The sequence below is a fragment of the Berghia stephanieae genome, chromosome 9 (assembly GCF_034508935.2).
Source record: "Berghia stephanieae isolate SIO BIC M18660-M18661 chromosome 9, UCSD_Bste_1.3, whole genome shotgun sequence".
In the NCBI taxonomy this organism is placed as follows: domain Eukaryota; kingdom Metazoa; phylum Mollusca; class Gastropoda; order Nudibranchia; family Aeolidiidae; genus Berghia; species Berghia stephanieae.
This window is the reverse complement of record NC_088368.1, coordinates 21,878,354-21,900,262: the sequence shown is the minus strand read 5'-3', so window position 1 is coordinate 21,900,262 and position 21,909 is coordinate 21,878,354. Positions and strand designations below refer to the sequence as shown.

Sequence of the window (21,909 nt, the reverse complement as noted above, 5' to 3'; positions counted from 1 at the left end):
TAGAGGTTTACAACTAAAATGGAATCTGGGTGGGGATCCTGACCTCCCATATCGGGCAGGGAGGTACATACTGTGTCTTCTATCCCCTTATATCTGTTTTCCAACATGCTTTCTGTCTTTGTCTCGGAATGAGATTACTTGGTTTTGTCCTGGCTCTGGCCGGAGTCCTAGCTGGGAGGGAAACAGTCAAATGCATAGTTATTGTTTTGGGATATTTTTTTCCTTGTAAATCATCTCTCTGTTATGTATTATTATTTTTATTTTGAATGTATAATGTAAGCATTTGAGTGTGTTCCTCTTTGTTGGATTTTGTGCTTGTGTCTGGATGAGACTTGTAGGTGATTTCAAACTAAGTACATTGGTGGTATGCTTTTGGAATCTACATCTGATCCCTATTTGTTCTCAGTTCCCCTTTGTCTTACTTTTTCTTGGGTACTTTAATTGTAATTCTAGAACTTTTTACTATCCCATTTTCTTCCTTTTTACTGGCGCTGATATAACCTAAATGTGTTGCAAGCGCCGTAAAACCCTTAAAAACAAAAAACAAAACAGAAAGGCACTATTTACATCGAATTTCATGAAGTCTCTAGAATATTTTGACAGCTGACTTTTCATTTTTGTTGGTTTTTTTTCACAGAAATTCTGATTTTCATTCCATGCCTATTTATTTATTTCCAGATGTTAGAGCAAGAAGTATTGGCTGGAAGAAAGCGTCAGCAAATGGAATCAACCATTTTTCAGCAGGTACAATCATAATGTTTGTGTCAATCAACAATCTTTTCTTGGTAGTGATATTGATATTTCACCATTTGGAAGGTTTGATTCTAAACTGGGATTAAGAAACATTCATATTAAATTAATATGATATGTGGATGAAAATGTATGACAATAGATGTTTATGAGTCAGTTACAAAACTGCGATTTTTTTTGTACTGTTGATTACAAAAGGGCAAAGGGTTTTTAAAGAATTTTAAATAATAATAATAAGTATTGTTAATATTAAATGATAGATGTTTTTGACAGTGTGTCTAAGATGAATACTCGAAAAACTGGGACTGGCAATTAAGCTAAACATTTTTTATCGTGATTACAATTATAATGATATTTGTGATTTCAATGATAAAATCAAATCAACTGGCACTGTGTTGACCTTGATGTGTTGCAGGTACCATCAGTAATATCCTTTAAAAACAAACAAAACAAAACAAAATCAGAATGAAAAGAACAGACCAGAAATTATCAATTTATTTAGTGAGACAAAAGTTTTGTAAACCATTCAGTGGTTGCCTTTGTGTATGAGAATTTTTCCATGAAAAATGCTCCTGTCAACATTTTACCTTGATGTGAGAAATTATTAGTTTAGATTCAAATAATTAACATTTTTTTATCTAAGTTCTGTGTCATATCTGCTTTAAATTATATAATATTGTCTCAAAATAGAATGTTAAGCATTAAGCTTATCCACCATATTCTGTTATTTCAGTCATTGGACGAACTCCCAAATAGAAAATCTCGGATTGTCGAACTTCTAGAGTCTGAAAGACGTCAGATGAAAGAATACTTAGAGAGCCATCGAGTCAAACGATCTCAAGTAGAAATGAGCACCGCTTGCAAATCAAGTTCTCACCTGTCATCGGTGATGAACGGTGAAAAGGATGGAAGTGGTTTGGTGAATGCCAGCGTGTCAACACCGTCTCCGTCCAGTGGTCGGGGTGATCTCTACAGAATGGCTTTGCTACTTAGGGAAGCCAACAAGATCAACCAGTACCTTAATTCCAGCCTGGTATGTCATGTGCTCTGCCTTTGTAACACATCCCATACATGTCCCGTCCTACATATTAAATGTTGCTGTTGACCAGGGACCCCTTGTAAAGCGCTTTCAGCACATTTAGTGGATATTGCCCTATGTAAAGCTCAATTATTTTTGTTTTTGTTTTTCTTTCTTTTTGTTTCTTTTCTATCGTATATACAAACCTACCAACCCTTCCACCTTTTGCGGAATCATTCCTATTTTTTTTCACTCTTCCACCATTGTCTCTATAATTCCAATTTTCAAAACAAAAAAAAAACAAAAAACAAAAAGTAATATTGATAAGAAAGGGGGTAGATGAAAAAAAAAAAGTGACTTCCCTTACAAGCCAATGACACATAAACTTAAACACGAAATTCAACCAAACTTGGCATGAATCTGAACAAGGTCATGCACCAGCTGTATGAGACCAATCCCCCACAAGAAGCTAGAATATAGGGAATGAGATTAGCGGAAGAGTAGCGTCCCTTGATTGGACGCCACCGGCGGAGAAGTTATTAGAGAGAGAACGTCAATATGGTTTTGCACATGCGTCTCTCGTCCTCGCTTCCGGTGAAAGCGGCATGAGACACTTCACCGAAAGCGAGGACGAGAGAGACGCATGCGCAAAACCATGTTGATGTTCTCTCTGTAAGGTGACGTCCAATCAAGGGACGCTTCTTTTCCGCTAATCTCATTCCCTATAAACAATAGCAAAGTACAGCCTGTGCAGGATTAGATTGGTAGTCAATGAGTTAATTGATATTTTTCATTTGATGACAGTTATAGGTCTTCAGATAGATATTTGTGACAACTTGCATAGGTAATTATTTGTGACCAATTACATAGGATTTCTGGGTGTACCACATCCGTTAAGTTATAATGTGTAAGTTAATATGAATGTCTTCATCAAAGGAAATGATTTATACATTTTTTTTTCTCTCTCTCTCTTTAAATTTGAAAACTTAATTTTCCTAACTCTGATAATTTTGGCTTTGAACTCATCTATTTCATTCCGACATAATAACATTGAGGCTGTGTGGTCTTGTGGTATAAACTCACCTTCAGATTGGAAGGTCTGAGTTCGAGTCCCACTCTGAGCGTGCATAGTTGAGTCCTTGGAAAAGGCTCTTTACTCACAATCTCTCACGGTGAGCACCATACTAAGTTAGAATGAGTACCTGGCCGATAACAGTGTTGTTTCTATCAGGGAAAAATGTGTCGCCAAACAGGTCTCATCCTGTAAATGTTGTTGTTGGCTGAGGACCCTTTGTAAAGTGCTTTGAGCACGTTTGATAGATATTGCACTATATAAATGCTTAACTTGAATAAATACCCAAGTTTTGAAGCTTTTGGTCTCGTTTGCCTCATTGCTGATGGTTTTCCTCGGATCCGCGGAAATCCGTGATTTTTGAGTCAGAGGAGGAATTTCCTCTTTTTTTTAAAGTTATATTTTCCTCAATCAAATGTACTGGCACTGAGAGATTTGATGTGTGGTGGTACAAATAGGTGCAATTTCCCACTTTTTAGAAGTTAGCAAGAGTATCAATGATAGTTTATCATCTCAATTGCTCTAAAAATGTGTGTGTGTTTGGGGGGGGGGGGGATGCTGTGAAAATGGGGCTTAATCAGGCAATCATTCAAAATTTTCCTCCCTTTTCAGTTTTTGGCACCATCAGCACTGATGCCTTTAAAAAGAAATTAATTCAGATAAAAAATAATCTGATTATTTCCCTCTGTTTCTAGGTTTTCTGTCGAGAGGACACGCCAGATAATACAGGAGAGGGTATGAGTCGTACCCAGATTCGAGTCCTCAACACCAGACATAAGATGTCCACCACTTGGTCTGTGGCACGGTTTGAGGAAAAACTGGAACAGATGAGGGATATTTATAATGTGAGTTTGACCCTTTCCTTACTAGCCATCATGACGCATCAGTTTTTCTCATTCTGATTTATTTTGTACATTACAAATTTAAGAATTTCTTTATCTATAAAAATTTATACAACTCTGTTTTGTGAGTTCATTATATTGAAAACTATTTATGTATAGCATCTTACTGCTTTTATAATAAAATAAATTTTAAAAAATGAAAATTCCCTTTATTTATCTCCAAGGGGAAATTTGTCTTTAGGGTCTATTCCAAGGGAAGACTGGAATAACCCAGGCATCAGGTGTGAGCTGAGGCGAGGTGGCTTGCTCAAGGCCACACAATGAGGCGAGTAGTCGAACTGGGTACCATCTGGGTACGAAGCAAAGACCTTACCTTTTAAAATCATTCAATATCTTTTCCCTTCTTATTTCAGAATGACGGAGACGTATCAGCCGATGATGACGATGTATTCAATGATCCTGAAGATGTCTGGGAAAAAGACGCGTCTGTTTTGACGGCTTCTCCAGCATCTTTGTCCAATAGGTATTGATGTACATGCTTTGATATTACAGTGGGACCCCTGGGTGGGGTTCCTGACCTCCCATAGTGGCCAGGGAGGCACTTGCTGTGTCTTCTATCATCCTATATCTGTTTTCCAACATGCTTTCTGTCTTTATCTTGGAATGAGATTACTTGGTTTTGTCCTGACCCTGGCCGGATACCCTGGTTGGGAGGGAAACAGTCAAATGTATAGGTAGAGTTTTGGGAGATGATATTTTTTATCTTGTAAATCATCTCTCTGTTATGCATTGTAATATGTTTGTTTACATATTATATTTGATTTGGAAACATTTGAGTGTATTCCTCTTAGTTGGGACCTGTGATTGTGTCTGGATGAGACTTTTAGGTGATCTCAAACTAAGTACTTTGACTGTGTGCTCTTGGAATCTACATCTGTTTCCTATTTTAACCAATTCCCCTTTGTCTTACTTTTTCTTGGGTGTTTTAATTGTAATTCTTGAACTTTTTACTATCCCATTTTCTTCCTTTTTACTGGCACTGATATGACCTTAATGTGTTGCAAGCGCCGTAAAACCCTTAAAAACAATTAAACAAACAAATAATGGGACCCCTTTGGAAACCCAAAGAAGAACTGCCAAGCGGAGTAAATCTCCCCAGGAAAGATTGGTTGACACTGAACCGGGCAAGGTCTAAAGTGGGGAAGACCAAAACAACCTTACAAAAATGGGGACTTTCTTCAGACTGCCGATGTCAATGTGGACACACGGCTCAAAACATGGACCACATCCTTCACGAGTGCGAACTTGGACCACATATCAGTGATATGGACCTGAGAGGCTGCACCCCTGAAGCCATCCAATGGATCCACCACTGGCGCGACACGATATGATGAGACCCTCAATAGTTCAGATGGTAGAGCTTCCATCCCAAAGGGACTAGCATTGATCTTGGATGTCAGTCCTGCAGTAATTGGGTTGCTGGGGAGATCTAGTGGAAAATACTTTGCGATAGACTAGTGTCCTATCCAAAGGGTATCAAGCAGTTACTATTGCAGACCTGCCTACTACTACTACTACTACGAAAAATAAGTTTTGGCCTCAACAGCAGAAATAAATAAATATACATTTTTTATTCAATACAATGTGTTAAAAAGAACAGTCTGGTGCATAAAGCATCTATTCAGGGTTTTGGAGGCATATTTTATACTGCTAAGGGTAAAATATTAATTTGTAAAGTTAATTATAGTAACTTCTATTTCTTCCCCCTGAAAACTATGAATTTTTAACATTCCAGTTAGGCAGGTCTGCTATTGTTTAACACTAGAGCATACATGCCGAATCTTACGAATTTTTCGTAATTTTATGAATTATAGACAAATTTCATGGCCAAATACGAAATTTTATGGAAAATTACGAATTTTTATTTCTTAGTAATACTTAAATGATAATAAAAATAATAATAATAATAATGATAAGAAGAAGAACAACAACTACTACTACTACTACTACTACTACTACTACTACTACTACTACAACAACTACTACTACTACTACTATTACTACTACTACTACTACTACTACTACTATAATAATATTGTGGTTGTTCATACACAATTTCAGAAATTACGAATTTCCTTGTCAAATTACTAAAAATTGACATTAAAATTACTAAATTTGAAGTTTTCAATTTGGCAAGTCTGCTAGAATTACAGGGATAAACTATGGCTCTGTTGCACTACTTTTTGATATGTTAGAGTATGTACTGACAAATTTAGTTCAGAAAAAAATTCGAACAATTCATAGTGAATCAGACTTAGACACTTATACAGATAAAATTGGTAAGCACAAATGTTTTGGAGATCTTCTGACAAATTTAAAGATTTTACCTTCTGATTCTGATTTTCTAAGGTAGAATTTATTGGGGGAAATTGGTTAAAAGGGCCTGGTGAAATTGGTTAACCCTCTCCTTACCAGCTATTTATAGATTTTCCCCGAAAATTCACATCCACCCGACACAAAAATATACTTGTCCTCATCAAACAAAAAAGTAACAGCGGGTGGTTGGATGGGAGCATCACCCTTGAATCATATACCTATGATGTTCGCATGGGTGTACGATCCGATAGTGATGTCGTTTCTTCTTCTCTTTACTAGCCTATCCTGCTTCTTTGGTTTGTGATTGTATTTTTGACAGGGGATATTTTTTTTTCTGTAAATCTTCTGCCTGTTTGTTCTTGGTTATTTATAATTTAGCTTATGATATCTTTAGGTTATGATTTTGATTTACATTTGTACTATTTTTGTTAGATTGCTTGTTTTCTTGTTTCAGCGGTCTCTCATATAACCTCAATTGTGTTGGAAGAGACCTAAAGCAACAAACAAACAAACAAACAAAAAAAAAGTAACAAGTGCATTCTTTACGGAATGCTGTTCAGCAAAATGATGTCTACAACACAGTGTTTAGTATTTATAGCTATTATCAAAGCATTTCTTTACATTAGGTGATGTACAAGAGAAATCAGAATGAGAAAATTGTTGGTTGAATCGTAATGAATGTGACGATTTTCCTATGGTTGGTAAGGAGAGAGTTAAACAGGCCTGGGGAAATTGGTTAAACAGGCCTTTAATTCCCTAGTTTTTGGTTTGTTTTCCACTGTCGTCAATCAGAATGTGTCAATAAAACAACTTTATTTCATTATTTAAGATGTGATTCGTTAATTTAATGTAAATATGACAACACCTATCACTAAATGGACAGAGGTAATGTCTAATTATTTAAAAACATTGATTGCGGCCAGGTGGCTCAGTGATATGGTCTTTACTTCGTTTCAAAAAGAACTGAGTTCAACTACTCATCTCTCTATGTTCTCCTTTGGGATGAATAACATACATGCCGAATCTTACAAATTTTTCGTAATTTTACGAATTTTAGACAATTTCATGGCCAAATATTAAATTTTATGGGAAATTACGAATTTTTAATTCTTAGTAATACTTAATAATAATAATAATGATAAGAAGAAGAACAACAACTACTACTATTACTACTATAATAATGATAATAATAATATTGTGGTTGTTCATACATTGTTGATGTTTTCAATTTGGCATGTCTGGAATAATGGGAATTTTATTTATTTATTTATTTTATTTTTTTTAAAACAAATTTTTAAAGTTTGTTTTCTTTCTTTCCTTTTTTTTTTTCTTTTGGTTTAGTTTGAATGGGATTTGGAGAAGCCCAGCGTGGATTAAAAGAGCAACCCCAACTCAGTTTTTGAATGGAACCAGAAGAGGTAAGAGCAATGTTGTGGTCACGAGAAATCTTGTAGGGATGATGCAAGTATCGTCCAAAACCATTGAGATTGTCTAATGCACCAGAGATTGTCTAAAGAACTAGAGATTGTCTGGAGAACCAGAGATTGTCTGGAGAACCAGGGATTGTCTAAAGAACCCGAGATTGTACAAAGAACCAGAGATTGTCTAAAAAAAACCTGAGATTGTCTAAAAAACCAGAGATTGTTTAAAGAACCCGAGATTGTCTAAAGAACCAGAGATTGTCTAAAGAACCAGAGATTGTCTAAAGAACCAGAGATTGTCTGGAGAACCAGGGATTGTCTAAGGAACCCGAGATTGTCTAAAGAACCAGGGATTGTCTAAAGAACCAGGGATTGTCTAAAGAACCATTCCATTGTTGGTTTCTGGAACACTTGCTTTCGAATAATTGTCGTGTTTTCAGTCTGCAGATTATTTGACAAAAATAAAAGTTGGAAAAAATGCTGGGTATCTCTTCTGTCCCAAGGCAGAGTGATATAGAAAGAACGAAGTTGATGTCACTCAGGTCTTTGTTATTGTTTTTTTGCCATCCATGTTTATGAATAATTCTCACTAAACTGTACCAATCAAACCATAAACATTCAAGGTTACACATAGTTTTGCGTGTTGGACCATTATATTTCTGGATAGCAATGTTGTTATCTTCTTAGCCAAACGCACAGCATCTACATCTGAAAAAAGAGGCAACAGCTAAGCGGAAGCTATATGGATATGTATTCTTTTTCTATGATTTATGGATGATACCATTTAAATGAAGAGAAGCTTTGCCTGAAATATTTTCACATATGCTCTTTACGAGAAATATTTTCAGCCTTTTAAAAAAATTTTAACAAAGGGTATCCCTGATTCCAAGTCGACAATAACAAATACAAAATCTCGGTTTTATGGGATGTTTCCATTGACCATTTTTAATGCCCCTATGATATCTTCTGAGTGGGGATCCTGACCTCCCATAGTGGGCAGGGAGGCACATGCTGTGTCTTCTATCCCCCCATACCCGTTTTCCAATTGTTTCCTGTCGTTGTCTTGGAATGAGATTACTTAGTTTTGTCCTGACTCTGGCCGGAGTCCTTGGCTGGGAGGGAAACAGTCGAATATTTAGTTATAGTTTTAGGAGATGATATTTTTTTCCTTGTAAATCATCTCTCTGTTATGTATTGTTATTTTTTATTTTTAACATATGATTTGTAACCATTTGAGTGTATTCCTCTTAGTGGGATCTTGTCCTGGTGTCTGGGTTAAACTTTTAGGTGATCTCAAACTAAGTACTTTGACTGTGTGCTCTTGGAATCTACATCTGTTCCCTATTTAAACCAATTCCCCTTTGTCTCACTTTTTATTTTGTGCTTTAATTGTAATTCTAGAACTTTTTACTATCCCATTTTCTTCCTTTTAACTGGTGCTGATATGACCTTAATGTGTTGTAAGCGCCGTAAAACCCTTAAAAACAAAAACAACCTATGATATCTTGTTTTTTTTCCAGGCACATTAGGTCTTTCAAATGAAAGCACCCTTTCTCCAAGGGAGACAACACACCAAGGTCTGATGAACATGTTCCGAAGTATCTTCTCCATATCGGAGGATGTCTTCTCTGGTAAATAAACATCTCCATTTCTGCTAATGTCATTTCTATTTAATTTGGTCTTTTATATTTTTTTACACAAAAATGGAGTCCCAATAGCTCAGTTGGTAGAGCACTCGCTTCACGTGCAAAGGGACCAAGATCGATCCCGGGTGCAGTTGAGATTTTTTTTCCTGACCCCCCCCCCCCCCCGTCCACCCAGCAGTGATTGGGTAGCTGGATCGGTTAGATCTGGTGGAAAGTACTTTGCAATTGACTAGCATCCTATCCAAAGGATAGCAAGCAATTGCTATTGTCCGTTTCATGCTATAGAAACCGTGATAAACTCCGGCTCCATGGGCCTCATGGCTCTGAAGGACTACATTTTTTAAATTTTAAATTGTTATATTGAGGTGAAGTTAATTTTGCATAGCTGCCAACCTACAGCAAAAAATGCGGAATTGTACGCATTTCCAGCGATTGTACTCTTGTACGCATTTCCCCCAAGACTGTACCCATTTTCAGTGTACGGAGTCACTTCAGTTATCTTTAGTTTTAATAGCCTGGATGCTCGTATCGCTGTTATCTTAAGCTTGCTGGATTGTATTTTTGACCAATTATGATCTTAATGCTGGGAGGTAGAATTCTGAAAGGATTCTTGGGAACATCATTGTTGCCGCAATTTAGCTTGTGCGGTGTGACTTCATGTAACTATACCTTCCTCTTACTTTCACAATGGTTAGTTTCCATCGATTTCAGTATTGTACCCATTTTTATGAAATCTCCCCCATTTTGAGGTCCCATTGTACACATTCTAATCAGATGGGGTTGGCAGCTCTGATTTTGATAAAAATAAATGATTGATTTCCATTTTTTTCTTCTTCTAGAGCTGTCTTTGAAGGAGTCGATAGCTGATAAGATTTTGATGGTGTGTCAGCGCATTACAGACAACACGGCAACAGTCATGAGGCACAGTAGAAGGAATAGTTGTAACATAGGTAATGGTTAGAATATTATTTATTATCATGAATCATCAAGTTCATATTGTATCCGTTCTCTTCACTTAAGCATTTATATAGCTAGATATCCACTAAACGTGCTCAATGTGTTTTACAGCGTTAACAGCCAACATTAAATAATTAAATAATTGAGATTTATATAGCGCAATATATCTCTAAATATGCTCAAAGCGCTTTACAAGGGGTCCCTGGTCAACAGCAACATTTAACATGTAGGACGGAACATGATGCCTGTTAGGCGATATTACAATTTTTCGGGCAAAGACAACGCTGTTAACGGCCAGGTACTCATTTTACACCTGAGTACAGTGAGAGAATGTGAGTAAAGAGCCTTTTCAAAGGACTCAACTATGCGCCGAGCGCGAGGCTCGAACCCAGGACCTGCCGATCCGAAAGCGAGTGCCATACCACTAGACCACATAGCCGCACAAGTTCATATTGTATCTGTTCTCTTCACTTGAGCGTTTATATAGCTAGATATCCACTAAACGTGCTCAATGTGTTTTACAACGCCAACAGCAACACTTAACACATGACATGACACGTGTTTGTGGTAATACATTCTTTCTGGACAGATACAACACTGTTAACAGCCAGGTAGGTACTCATTTTACACCTGAGTACGATGAGAGAATGTGCGTAAAGAGCCTTTTCTAAGGACTCAACTAAGCACGAGCGAGGCTCGAACCCAGGACCTTCCAATCCGAAAGTGAATGTCATACCACAAGACCACATAGCTGCACAAGACCATATAGTTGTTATTGATTGACCCTTTTAAATTGGTCAATGCTGATGGTTTTCCTCGGATCCGTGGAAATCCGCGATTTTTTAGTCAGAGGAGGAATTTCCTCTTTTTTTTAAAGTTATATTTCCCTCAATCAAATGTACTGGCAGTGAGAGATCTGATGTGTGGTGGAACAAATAGGTGCAGTTTCCCACTCTCTAGAAGTTAGCTAGAGTATCAATGATAGTTTATCATCTCAATTGCTCTAGAAATGTGTGTGTGTGTGTGTTGGGGGGGGGGGGGGGGGGGGTGAATGCTGTAAAAATAATGGGGCTTAAAGGCAATCATTCAAAATTTTCCTCCCTTTTCAGTTTTTGGCACCATCAGCAGTGATTGGTGTCAACTTTTATCTTTATTACACCTGAGCTTTATATCTGTTCACTTGGCTTGTTGATGACAAAGGCAGTCAATAAAGTTGAACGGAAATATCAGATAACCTTACTTAGGAAACAGATCAATAAAATGAAAAACAGCAATGCGATCAAGGCCTCATTCTATCTTGTCTCGTATCAATGTAAAATGTAGGCAAATTGTGGGTTTGTAGAAAATTTGACATTACAAAACCTGATTATTGTAGAAAACAGATTTTGTGCAAAACGAGCAATCAGACAGTCAGCCCTCCATGAAAACCCATTCACTTGAAGTTTTACTTCCTTCATCTTAAGGCATTTGTAGGGTTTTTTTTCTCACTTAAATTGTTGTTGTTTTTGCAGATGGTGGAGGCAGCTCCTCTTGGTTAGTGCCGATATTCCAACTGGCCACAGATGTCCAAACCCTGACCAGCCTCACGTCCTCTTTGTGTTCTTCCTTATCCTTATCCTCCCTATCTTCATCGTCATCATCTTCTTCATCGTCATCGCTTGAAGGCGGGTTCCTGATGGATCTGATGGGGAGATTGAAAGAAGCAGTCAAGACCATACATCACAAGGGACATTGTCTGCTTCAGGTATGTCAGCTTTCTTCTGGGTGGGGTTCCTTACCTCCCATAGTGGGCAGGGAGGTACTGACTGTGTCTTCTACCTACCTATATCTGTTTTCCAACATGCTTTCTATCTTTGTTTTGGAATGAGATTACTTGGTTTTGTCCAGGCCCTGGCCGGAAACCCTGGCTGGGGGGGAAACAGTCAAACGTTTATTTAGAGTTTTGGGAGATGATATTTTTTTCCTTGTAAATCATCTTTCTGTTATGCACTGCATTATGTTTCTTTATATTATGTATGATTTGTAAAACATTTGAGTGTATTCCTCTTAGCGGGGACCTGTGCTTGTGTATGGATGAGACTTTTAGTGATCTCAAACTAAGTACTTTGATAGTGTGCTTTTGGAATCTACACCTGTTTCTTATTTGAACGAATTCCCCTTTGTCTTACCTTTTCTTGGATGCTTTATTGTAATTCTAGAAATTTTTACTATCCCATTTTCGTCCCTTTTACTGGTGCTGATATGACTTTAATGTGTTGCAAGTGCTGTATAACCCTTAAAAACAAAAACAAAAATCAGCTTTCTTCATGAATTTGTTCTCAATCGTTTTCACTTCTAGTTTAAGAATGTATAATATTTATCTGTGTTTAGTATACTGTATTTAATTTGTTTTTATTCATATCAACAAAACCAATGATTTATTCATAGAATGAGAAATCTTTTTTGAATAAGAGAAAAAAATAAAGATCAATCCACTTGCACGGAATTGTAAAAAAACCCAAAAAAACACTCTTTATTGACAGCAATCACACATGTTTTCTGAATAATATGGAAAATTAGATGTAAAGTATATTGCTCAGGGAAAAAAGTGAAAGGGCTCAAAATTCGTTTTGAATTTGGATGAGTAGTCTTAACATTGATTTATAGCATATGCAAAATTCAGAGCAGAGACCCCTCATCTTGAACCATTAAATAAGAAATGATGCCCTTCCGCCACGACATCATAAGATAGCATCGCCTAGGTATTCCATGAAGGAATATAGATAATTCATCAAACAATATGTCTGTTGTCAACAGTAATCACCCATGTTGCCCAATTGAGCAAATGGGGGGTAAATAATCTTTCCCAAGGAAAAAAATGAAAGTGCCTGAAGCAGGACTCGAACCCTGGACCTTTCGGGTCACAGTGCAATGTTTTAACCACCTGGCCACTTCGTTCTCCTTGAACGATAGTGAAAGAAAAAGAAGAAGAAAAAAAAAAACATACGAGAAAAAGAGGCAGTGGATAGACCTGTAAATTCTCAATCAATTAACTGAAATCAGTCAATTCGTCAAATTCATCTCGATTCTTTGGATTTTTCTGATACGATACGAAGACTTTCCATGAGGTTCAGTTTCAGTCTCAGTCAATTTTTATAGAGCTCATTTACAGGTCTAAATGGAGGATTGAATGTGACATCATCATGTATCAACGTCTATCTGATTCAACTGACACAATATGGAAACTTTTACTGCTCTGCATCAATAAATGATTTATTGTATTTTAATCATTAATTTATATTTATCATGGCAAAGGCAGTAATGCTTGTTTTAAATGAGTCATTTGGTTATGATGTTGATCAAAGGGAATTTCAATTGCATTCCATCAGCTACCAAAACCTTTTGACTGATATGTGCATGTAGGTTGAAACTTCATTAAATTATTACAAATACTTTACAATAAAAATTGAAAAAGGACATGAATTTTTTTCCCACTTTGATTGAAATGATAAACAAACTTTAATTGATCTACAGGGCTGTGAAGGTCGCATAACCAGTCTCGTATGCGAGAGTGGTCAGAAAATGGAAGATACAGTTATCTCCCTTGTGGAGACTATTGGTGAAATGTCCATGGGTTTGGGTTTACAACTGGTACGACTTGACAACACAGATGACCATGTGAGTATTTAGAACTATCCTTCATAAATTATTTGTGAAATATTGGATTTAAGTTGTCATAACATATTGAATAAGTGGAAAGTTATATAATGGGATACTTATTAGTTTATTTGTTTCGCAATACTTACAACTGCCACTCATTTTTTTCCCCCAAGATTTTTGTTTTATAAAAAATTATTTTTTTAGTTTCTTATATCTAATTATCCCTGGCAGGATATTAAAATCCTGAATTTACTTGATTTTTCTTCCTTGATGATAATACAGTGATAATAACGCGTGTGATATAACAAAGTTGAGAGTCTTTATGTATTTATTCTATAGCAATCTTTTATTGGATCAGTATAAAGACTATCACTTATTGATTTTAGTCACGGAAAAGTGAGTGGAGCAAGCACTTTTGTTGATTATAACCATAGAATAGAGAAATGCCAGAAGACAATGAAGAATAAAAACAAATTTTGTGGTGATAAGGAGTCGAACCCACAACCCGAATGTTATGGTAACTCTGACTGGCCATGAGGGGTGCTCTACAATCGAAGCCGTCCACCACTGTAACAGTATGGTCGTGGATTTGACCGTAGCCATCGTTATGTTATAGCCTGATACTGAAATCCAAAAGGACTGAGGACTGGCAGTTTGACGTCATTATTTGGTTTTTGCACCTCCTAGTGAGTTGTCGTTAGTAGAGCTCATGGAAACAAGTTATTTCATTGGTTGAACTATTGATTACAACTCATGATTTGTTTTCTTTTGTGGCAAAAGACTGGCATTTTGACGTGATTTTTTGGTCTGTGTCAGGCCATAACTTTACGAAGGCCACGATATGATTCCCCATCTTTGCAAAACGTTTTTGTTCTCCATTATCCTCTGGCTATTCTCGACTCACACCATTTCCATACCTGCCAACCCTTCCACTTTTGGTGGAATCATTCCTATTTTCACTCTTCCTTTTCCACTATTCCGTCATTGTCTCTAAAATTCTGATCCTCAAAAATGATGATAATGGTAAGAAGAAAAAAATTGAGAAGGTTAAAAATATGATTTAAAAAAAATTAATTTCCCTACTTAGCTCCCTTTTGGCAATCATTAAAAAAAAAAAATCATATTTTAAACCCTCTCCATTTTTTTTCTTTTAATGATTGCCAAAAGGGAGCTAAGTAGGGAAATTAATTGCACTCCTTCCCCCTTTACCCATTCCATTACCTAATGCATGTGATGTGTAGTTTTGCCAGCTGTGCCAGAATACTGTCGTTATATGTTTGGTGGCAATTTTGATACAGAGTAATCCATTGTTAAAAAGATTCCTATTTTTATTTTTTGTCTCAAATTCCTATTTTCTGACGTTATGATTCCACTTTTGGAATATGAAGGGTTGGCAGGTCTGCATTTCTTGTTATTTTAGTGAACCAGATTTATTCAAGAATTATAGGTACTTTAGGGTAAAACCCTTGAGAGAGAGAGATAGAGAGAGAGAGAGAGAGAGAGAGAGAGAGAGAGAGAGAGAGAGAGAGAGAGAGAGAGAGAGAGAGAGAGAGAGAGAGAGAGAGAGAAAATAAGTAGGAGTGAAATATCTGTTCAATGTTATAGTTATCATATTACGTTATAACAAGTGTAACTAAATGACAAATTGCCGTATTTATTTTCATGTCAAAATTCTAATTTATGACTCATTCTTATCATGTTTTACTGGCATTGTTAACTGATGATGTATTGAACATCTCATTTTCCCCTTCCAGCTCGGCCCTTCCATCAAGCTGGCTTTCCTCCAAGGCAGCTGTCGGTTTGTCCTCCACAGCCAAGATGGTGCCAAACTGTCCCTGCAATCATTAGAGAATAAATGTGACAGACTTCAAGAGGCCTCTGTCAAACAGAATGACACTGTGAGTTATCTTATCTTATCTTATCTTACTAAAGGCTTAATAGGAATTATCCTTTAAATGCCTTATACAATAGTTCATAATTACAGAATCTCACATAGCTTGCATTGTATCATTTACAGACAGTTTTACACAACTTTGAATGTCAGGAAAAATGTATCAATCGAAATATACAATCATAGAATACTGGTAATTGAAAATTGGTCAAGATCGAATGAATCATAAATGTACAAAGTTCATAGTACAATGAAATATTAATGACAAAAATAACCATGAGCGCAACAACGATAATAAAGCATTCTCTGATAAATTATGATTTTACATTAATTAATTTACACTTCCCTATGTAAAAATTATTCTGTAATTTTAGTTGAAATATGTAAATATGTGGCTCACTATGTGAAATTGGTGTTATGTTGAGAATAAATTGGATGAAAAAAAAACTGAGTTAAAAGTAAAAATATAAAAAAATCAGAAATACGAAATTTGAATTTATGTTTAAGAAACAGAATCCAACTATCATTTAAGTAGGCATATATTTTGACTCAATTTTTTTTGTTAGTTTAAAACTAAATTTCAAAGATTTGGGTCTCCTAGATATAAAACAGTGTCAGTGGATAGGTCACTTATTAGAAACTTTAGAAGATTATGCAAAATGAAGCTGAGCAAAAAGTGCTTCTCTTTTTAAATTTGACCCATTCAGTGGATGAGGAATGATGTATTTTAAAGATTAAGGACATGCCTGGTTTTGTTATGGGAGTTTCGGATTCCCTTTGGTTGAGGGCTGAATGCTTCAACATATCACCCCCAAATATTTTACTTACTTGACTACCTCTCCTCACATCTCTTCTTTGTTTCTCTCCATCAAACAGTCATCTGGTGAAATGTGTAAAAGGATTGGCCATATCCTCAACTGCACCAGATGTTTTCTGGAAAAGACGTCCGGAGTCCAGAGACAGGTAGAACGTTTCCACCAACACTACCATAAGAAGCATCAAGTTCGAAAAAGAAGAAGAAAAAGTGGTAGAAATTCTGCTGAAGATGATGATGATAACAACGATAATGATGAGGATGATGATGAATATGGTGAAGATGATGAAGAGGAGGAGGATGATGATGATGATGATGAAAGTCTTCCACCTCACCAGTACAATGCTATCTATAAACAACTACAAGGTGTTGTAGCTCAGGCATCCACCATCACGGACAGCTGTGCTCTCCTGGTACAGGCAGGCCAGGCTATTGTCTTAGGTAAGGATTTATATGTTGTGAGGCTGTGATGATGTCAGTCATCTTATCCATGGTTTCTATCTATACCAATTAAATTTAAGCCGTTATATATTTTAATAATTGATCTACTTTTATCTTTTTCTTTCTCTTTGTTATCCAGATTTTAGCTTCCTGCTTTTATTTCTAACAGTTTTTATTTCATTTACTTGTGTGTAAGTGTCTCCTTGGTGTATTTTATGAATTGGGAAATAACTAGAAGGGTATATTTTTTAAAATCCTTTCAATCTGATTTTTTTTTAAAAGAGAAAGAACAGATTTTAAAAATATGATTTATCATTTGTAGTTTTAATTATAAACAGAACTTGGCACAAGGTGTATTGAAGTAAAACTTTTAGAGAAGATGATGATAATATTGATTTCATATTGTCATTATTTTAATTCATTTTTTTCCCCCAAGGTACAACAAATGATAGTAGACGACTTGAGAAATGTGCGAGATTGGTTCTGTCTGGCTGTCAACGATTGTTAGCCATCTCAGCATCACAGTCCTCATCATCAGGATTACCAGCATCATCATCATCAGTATTATCATCTTCTTCTCTAATGGCTTCATCATCATTATTGACAACAATAACTTCATCACCTCATCTTCTCGATAAAAACATTGACAACCACAACCACAGCCACAGCAGCAAAAACGATAATAGTCAGCGTCACTCTGAGTCCTCTTCAGTCGTCGTCAAACCATCCACATCATCCATACCAAACACAGACAGTGTTGATGGCAGTAATACCGAGGATATAACTTGTTCCTCTACTTCTACAACAACAACAACAGCATTACAGTCATCCTCCTTGTTAAACTCTGACCTGCCTTCAACTTTGACCTCCATCTCCTCTCTAAGCTCTAGTATCAACGAGACATGGACCCCTACAATACCACATACAAATCACAATGGTGTTGGTAATATTAAAAACACTAAAAATGTTCAAAATAGACTCGGAAATCGAAACAACAGCAACAACTGTGATACACTCGCAGTTGCAAATCCTGAGGAAAACGGTGGTGATTTAGTGTATCAACATAAAAATAGTAACGATAACACATCAGAGTATACACAAGGCAGCAGTCAGGACAATGCTAAGACCCCTACAAATGTGAATAGAAGAAAAAGTAGTTTGGAAGTAGCGGACATCATTGCCACATTGCAGACAAGAATGCTGTCACTCACAGACGCCAGTCAAGAAGTTACCATGGCAACAGTTATGTTTGAGGAGTTTTTGTCCAAAAATTTCTGCAGTCGAAGCTATGGTGATAATGTTAACGATAAAGTTATGAAATCTGATAACTCGGCTGAATTTAGAGGCATGTCAACAACGCCAAGGGGCCAGCGAATGTTGCCAGCATCCCCAAAACACAAGGTGGTCACAATGGCCGGTAAAGAAGCCATTTTTAAGAAAAGAGAGAGAAGAGCTGGGCTGGCTTTGGCAGAACTTGGGAGTAAGAAAGTGACAACAGTTGTAGAAGAAAGTAAAATGGATGCCAGTGCATCGACAGTTGAAAATTATGTTGACAAATGATGTTTTTATTTGGTTGTTTCAAAGTTACAGCTATTAACTTTTTTTTGTGTGCAACCAAAGATTACCTATATATTTATATATATTATATAAATACCTCAAGCTTATATGATCAAAACTTATATTAATTCAAGCTTAAATACGTAATCAAAATTTGTACGGCAATAATTTACCCATATTTCATCATTACATCCTCAATGAAAGTACGGTGCTCTTAGTTTTTAATCAGCACAATAGATTATTACCTCATCATCATCGTGGCTTATCCCTCCTGATCGTGGCCCCTGCAACTGCCAACTGAAACAAGCTTCTGTCCTGCGCCATCCTTCCACATTCAGTCACAGGCTTATTCATCCATTCGCTGATGTCTTGTGACCATCTTTTTGCTCTCCCTCTCCCACCCTTCACAATACATTCTAGAAAAAAATGTTCAAGGGTGTCGTGTCTCTTGAATTTATTTGGATGAAGGATAATCTTTACAAAAGGTATAGTTTCACTAAAACAATATATTTGGGTATTAAATTAACTATAACCTGCATTTTAGTAAAAATGTTCCAATCAATACAATTTTGTAGTCTTATGTCATATTTATTTACCATATAAATGAAGTCGTCCATAATTATATTCCAGTTTGAGTTGAGTGTCTGTTTTCATAAAGCCCCCCCCCAAATAAAAAGAAAAGTAATGATTAACCACCTTCTTAAACTGTGTTCAGATATTTATTTGCAATATTAAATTTGTTATATTTGATTTTCAGATTATTGTTGTTGTTGTCGTTGTTGTTGTTATTATTATTATCATTATCAGCATTATTTATTTATTTTATAATTTTATGAATGTTAACCATGTTCAGTGACTATGGATGACAATGATGGCAAAACTTTGACCCTAATATTATGTCCTTGGATAAGGCATTTTACACACAATTTCCATCTCGACGCGTGTGTTAATTACAATAAAGAAGGATACCTGATCCTGATGATTGTTTTCTATTTTATGAAATGGTAATTTGGTTAAAGATGGTATGCCTAAGGGATAAAAGGAGCATTTTAAAGCATATTCAGCATAGTGAATTCTAAAGAATGCGCTATATAAAGGTTCATATTTATTTATTCATTTTTTATCTTTAAGTTAAAAGTATATTTTGTATGTTTACATGACTTCTTGGTTAATGAAATATATATTATTTAAAAATAGAACTAAATGTATCAAATTTGATAAGATAAATATTTAATGTTATATTTTCACATATACTCATACTAATGTGTAATGCATGTACAAAATGTATAAAGAAACCAACTCTTGTGTTCAAACGCTGCAACAGAGAAAGTGTTGCCAACTTTATATTTTTTCTTTCTTTGTGTTTATATTTGAAAATGAATGCAGTTTAATTTCTATTCAGTTCCTGTTTGTTTGTTTTTGTTCTTTTAAAATGTTTTTAAGGAGTTTTTTTTTTAACTTTTCTTTTCTTATACAACTTTCTGTGTGTGATTTAGTGCTCCATAGGTTCTGTGTCTGTCAAAGTGTCTGAGTGTTCGACTTTGGATGCTCTCATACTCGTATAGATAACGACTGGGTTCGACTTTTTGTTCTTCTTTCCTTGGATTGTGTGGAGATCCTAAACCTCCCATAGTAGGCAGGGAGGTACGTACTGTGTCTTCTATCGCCCCATATATGTTTTCCAACATGCTTTCTATCTTTGTCTTGGAATGAGATTACTTGGTTTTTTCCTGGCCCTGGTCGGATACCCTGGCTGGGAGGGAAACAGTCAAATGTATAGTTAGAGTTTTGGGAGATGATATTTTTTCCCCTTATAAATCATCTCTCTGTTATGTATTATTATATTTGTTATTTTGAATGTATAATGTAAGCATTTGAGTGTATTCCTCTTTGTTGGATTTTGTGCTTGTGTCCGGATGAGACTTATAGGTGATCACAAACTAAGTACACTGATAGTTTGCTCTTGGAATCCACATCTGTTCTCTATTTGAACCAATTCCCCTTTGTCTTACTTTTCCATCAAGTCCTTTTAATTGTGCATCTAGAATGTTTTTACTATCCATTTTCTTTCTTTTTACTGGCGCTGATATGACCTAATTGTGTTGCAAGCGCCGTAAAACCCTTAAAAACAAACAATAACAAAAATTGCTCTTGGATCTGTTCCTGTTCTTTGTTTGAACAAACACCCCCCCCCCCCCCCCCCCCGCTCCTCCCCTTAAAAACAAAGGAGAAAATAAACAATGTTCACCGAGTTGCTGTTGAATTTTTGTTTTGTTGTTTTATTTCTTTTTTTCCTCAACAAATCTTTTGTTAATGAATATGAACATGACATTATTTACCTAAAAATAAATGAAAAGCCATTTATAAGCAAATACGAATTCATTCTTTTTTCCTTCCTCCTCAATGTTGTATAGATAGTGTCCGCTTTGTTGAGAAAGTCATAACATTGCCATCTGGAAATGGACCAACACACAAAACTATGTGTAACCTTGAACGTTTATAGTCTGGTTAATACAGTTTAGTGAGAATTACTCATAAACGTGGATTGGAAAAAAGGATAACAAAGACCTGAGTGACGTCAACTTCATTCTATCTTTACAGTTACACATTACCTTTTCTTTGTTTTTCTTTTATAATTTTTAAATACTTTTTATTTTATTTTTTTTTTAACTGACGATCGAATTATGTAATACAGATAAATACAAATGAAGTTCTGTCGACTTAAAAGCAGTGAATGCATTCCTGATTCTGTATAGCGTTAAAAACCCACTATTTGCTTGTTGCTCATCAGACAGGATTGGTTGTCACAATGGCTCAGTTGGTAGAACACTTGCTTCACACGCAAAAGACCGGTATCGATCCCAGTTGCAGTCGAGATTTTCTCCCCCCGTCACCCAGCAGTTATTGGGTAGCTAGGTCTAATAGATCTAGTGGAAAGTTCTTTACGATAGACTTGCGTCCTATCCAAAGGGTAGCTAATGGCTGCTTTTGTCCGTATTGTGTTGTTCTGAAACAGGAATAAACTCAGAATCCTGGGTGGTGTTCCCGACCTCCCATAGTGGGCAAGGAGGTACTTGCTGTATCTTCTTTCCCCCTATATCTGTTTCCTAATTGCTGTCTGTCTTTGTCTTGGAATGAGATTTCTTGGTTTTGTCCTGATGTGGGCCGGAGTCCTTGGCTGGGAGGAAAACAGTCGAATGTTAGTTACAGTTTTGGGAGATGATAGTTTTTTTTCCATGTGAATTATCTCTCTGTTATGAACTGTTATTTTTTCATTTTTAATAATATATGATTTCTGGGTGGGGATCCTGACCTCCCATAGTGGGCAGGGAGGTACATACTGTATCTTCTATCCCCTTATATCTGTTTTCCAACATGCTTTCTGTATTTGTCTTGGCTGGGAGGGAAACAGTCGAATGCGTAGTTATTGTTTTGGGAGATTATATTTTTTTCCTTGTAAATCATCTCTCTTGTCATGTATTATT

The 21,909-nt window shown here is 36.1% G+C and overlaps 1 protein-coding gene across 2 annotated transcripts in view; it reads left to right on the top strand.

The window, feature by feature from the left end:
• LOC144979855 (kinesin-like protein KIF14) overlaps nucleotides 1–20,796 on the top strand; it is a 61,782-nt gene extending 40,986 nt beyond the window's left edge. For both annotated transcript variants that reach the window (XM_078927072.1, XM_078927073.1), the window contains exons 18-29: nucleotides 679–744; nucleotides 1,484–1,783; nucleotides 3,536–3,685; nucleotides 4,096–4,205; nucleotides 7,400–7,476; nucleotides 9,000–9,110; nucleotides 9,965–10,075; nucleotides 11,594–11,826; nucleotides 13,596–13,739; nucleotides 15,476–15,619; nucleotides 16,489–16,867; nucleotides 17,304–20,796. In XM_078927072.1, the coding sequence (XP_078783198.1) occupies nucleotides 679–744; nucleotides 1,484–1,783; nucleotides 3,536–3,685; nucleotides 4,096–4,205; nucleotides 7,400–7,476; nucleotides 9,000–9,110; nucleotides 9,965–10,075; nucleotides 11,594–11,826; nucleotides 13,596–13,739; nucleotides 15,476–15,619; nucleotides 16,489–16,867; nucleotides 17,304–18,427 (2,949 nt within the window). In that variant the 3' untranslated portion in view covers nucleotides 18,428–20,796. The remainder of the gene's footprint in view (nucleotides 1–678; nucleotides 745–1,483; nucleotides 1,784–3,535; nucleotides 3,686–4,095; nucleotides 4,206–7,399; nucleotides 7,477–8,999; nucleotides 9,111–9,964; nucleotides 10,076–11,593; nucleotides 11,827–13,595; nucleotides 13,740–15,475; nucleotides 15,620–16,488; nucleotides 16,868–17,303) is intronic.
• Nucleotides 20,797–21,909: the final 1,113 nt, after the last annotated feature.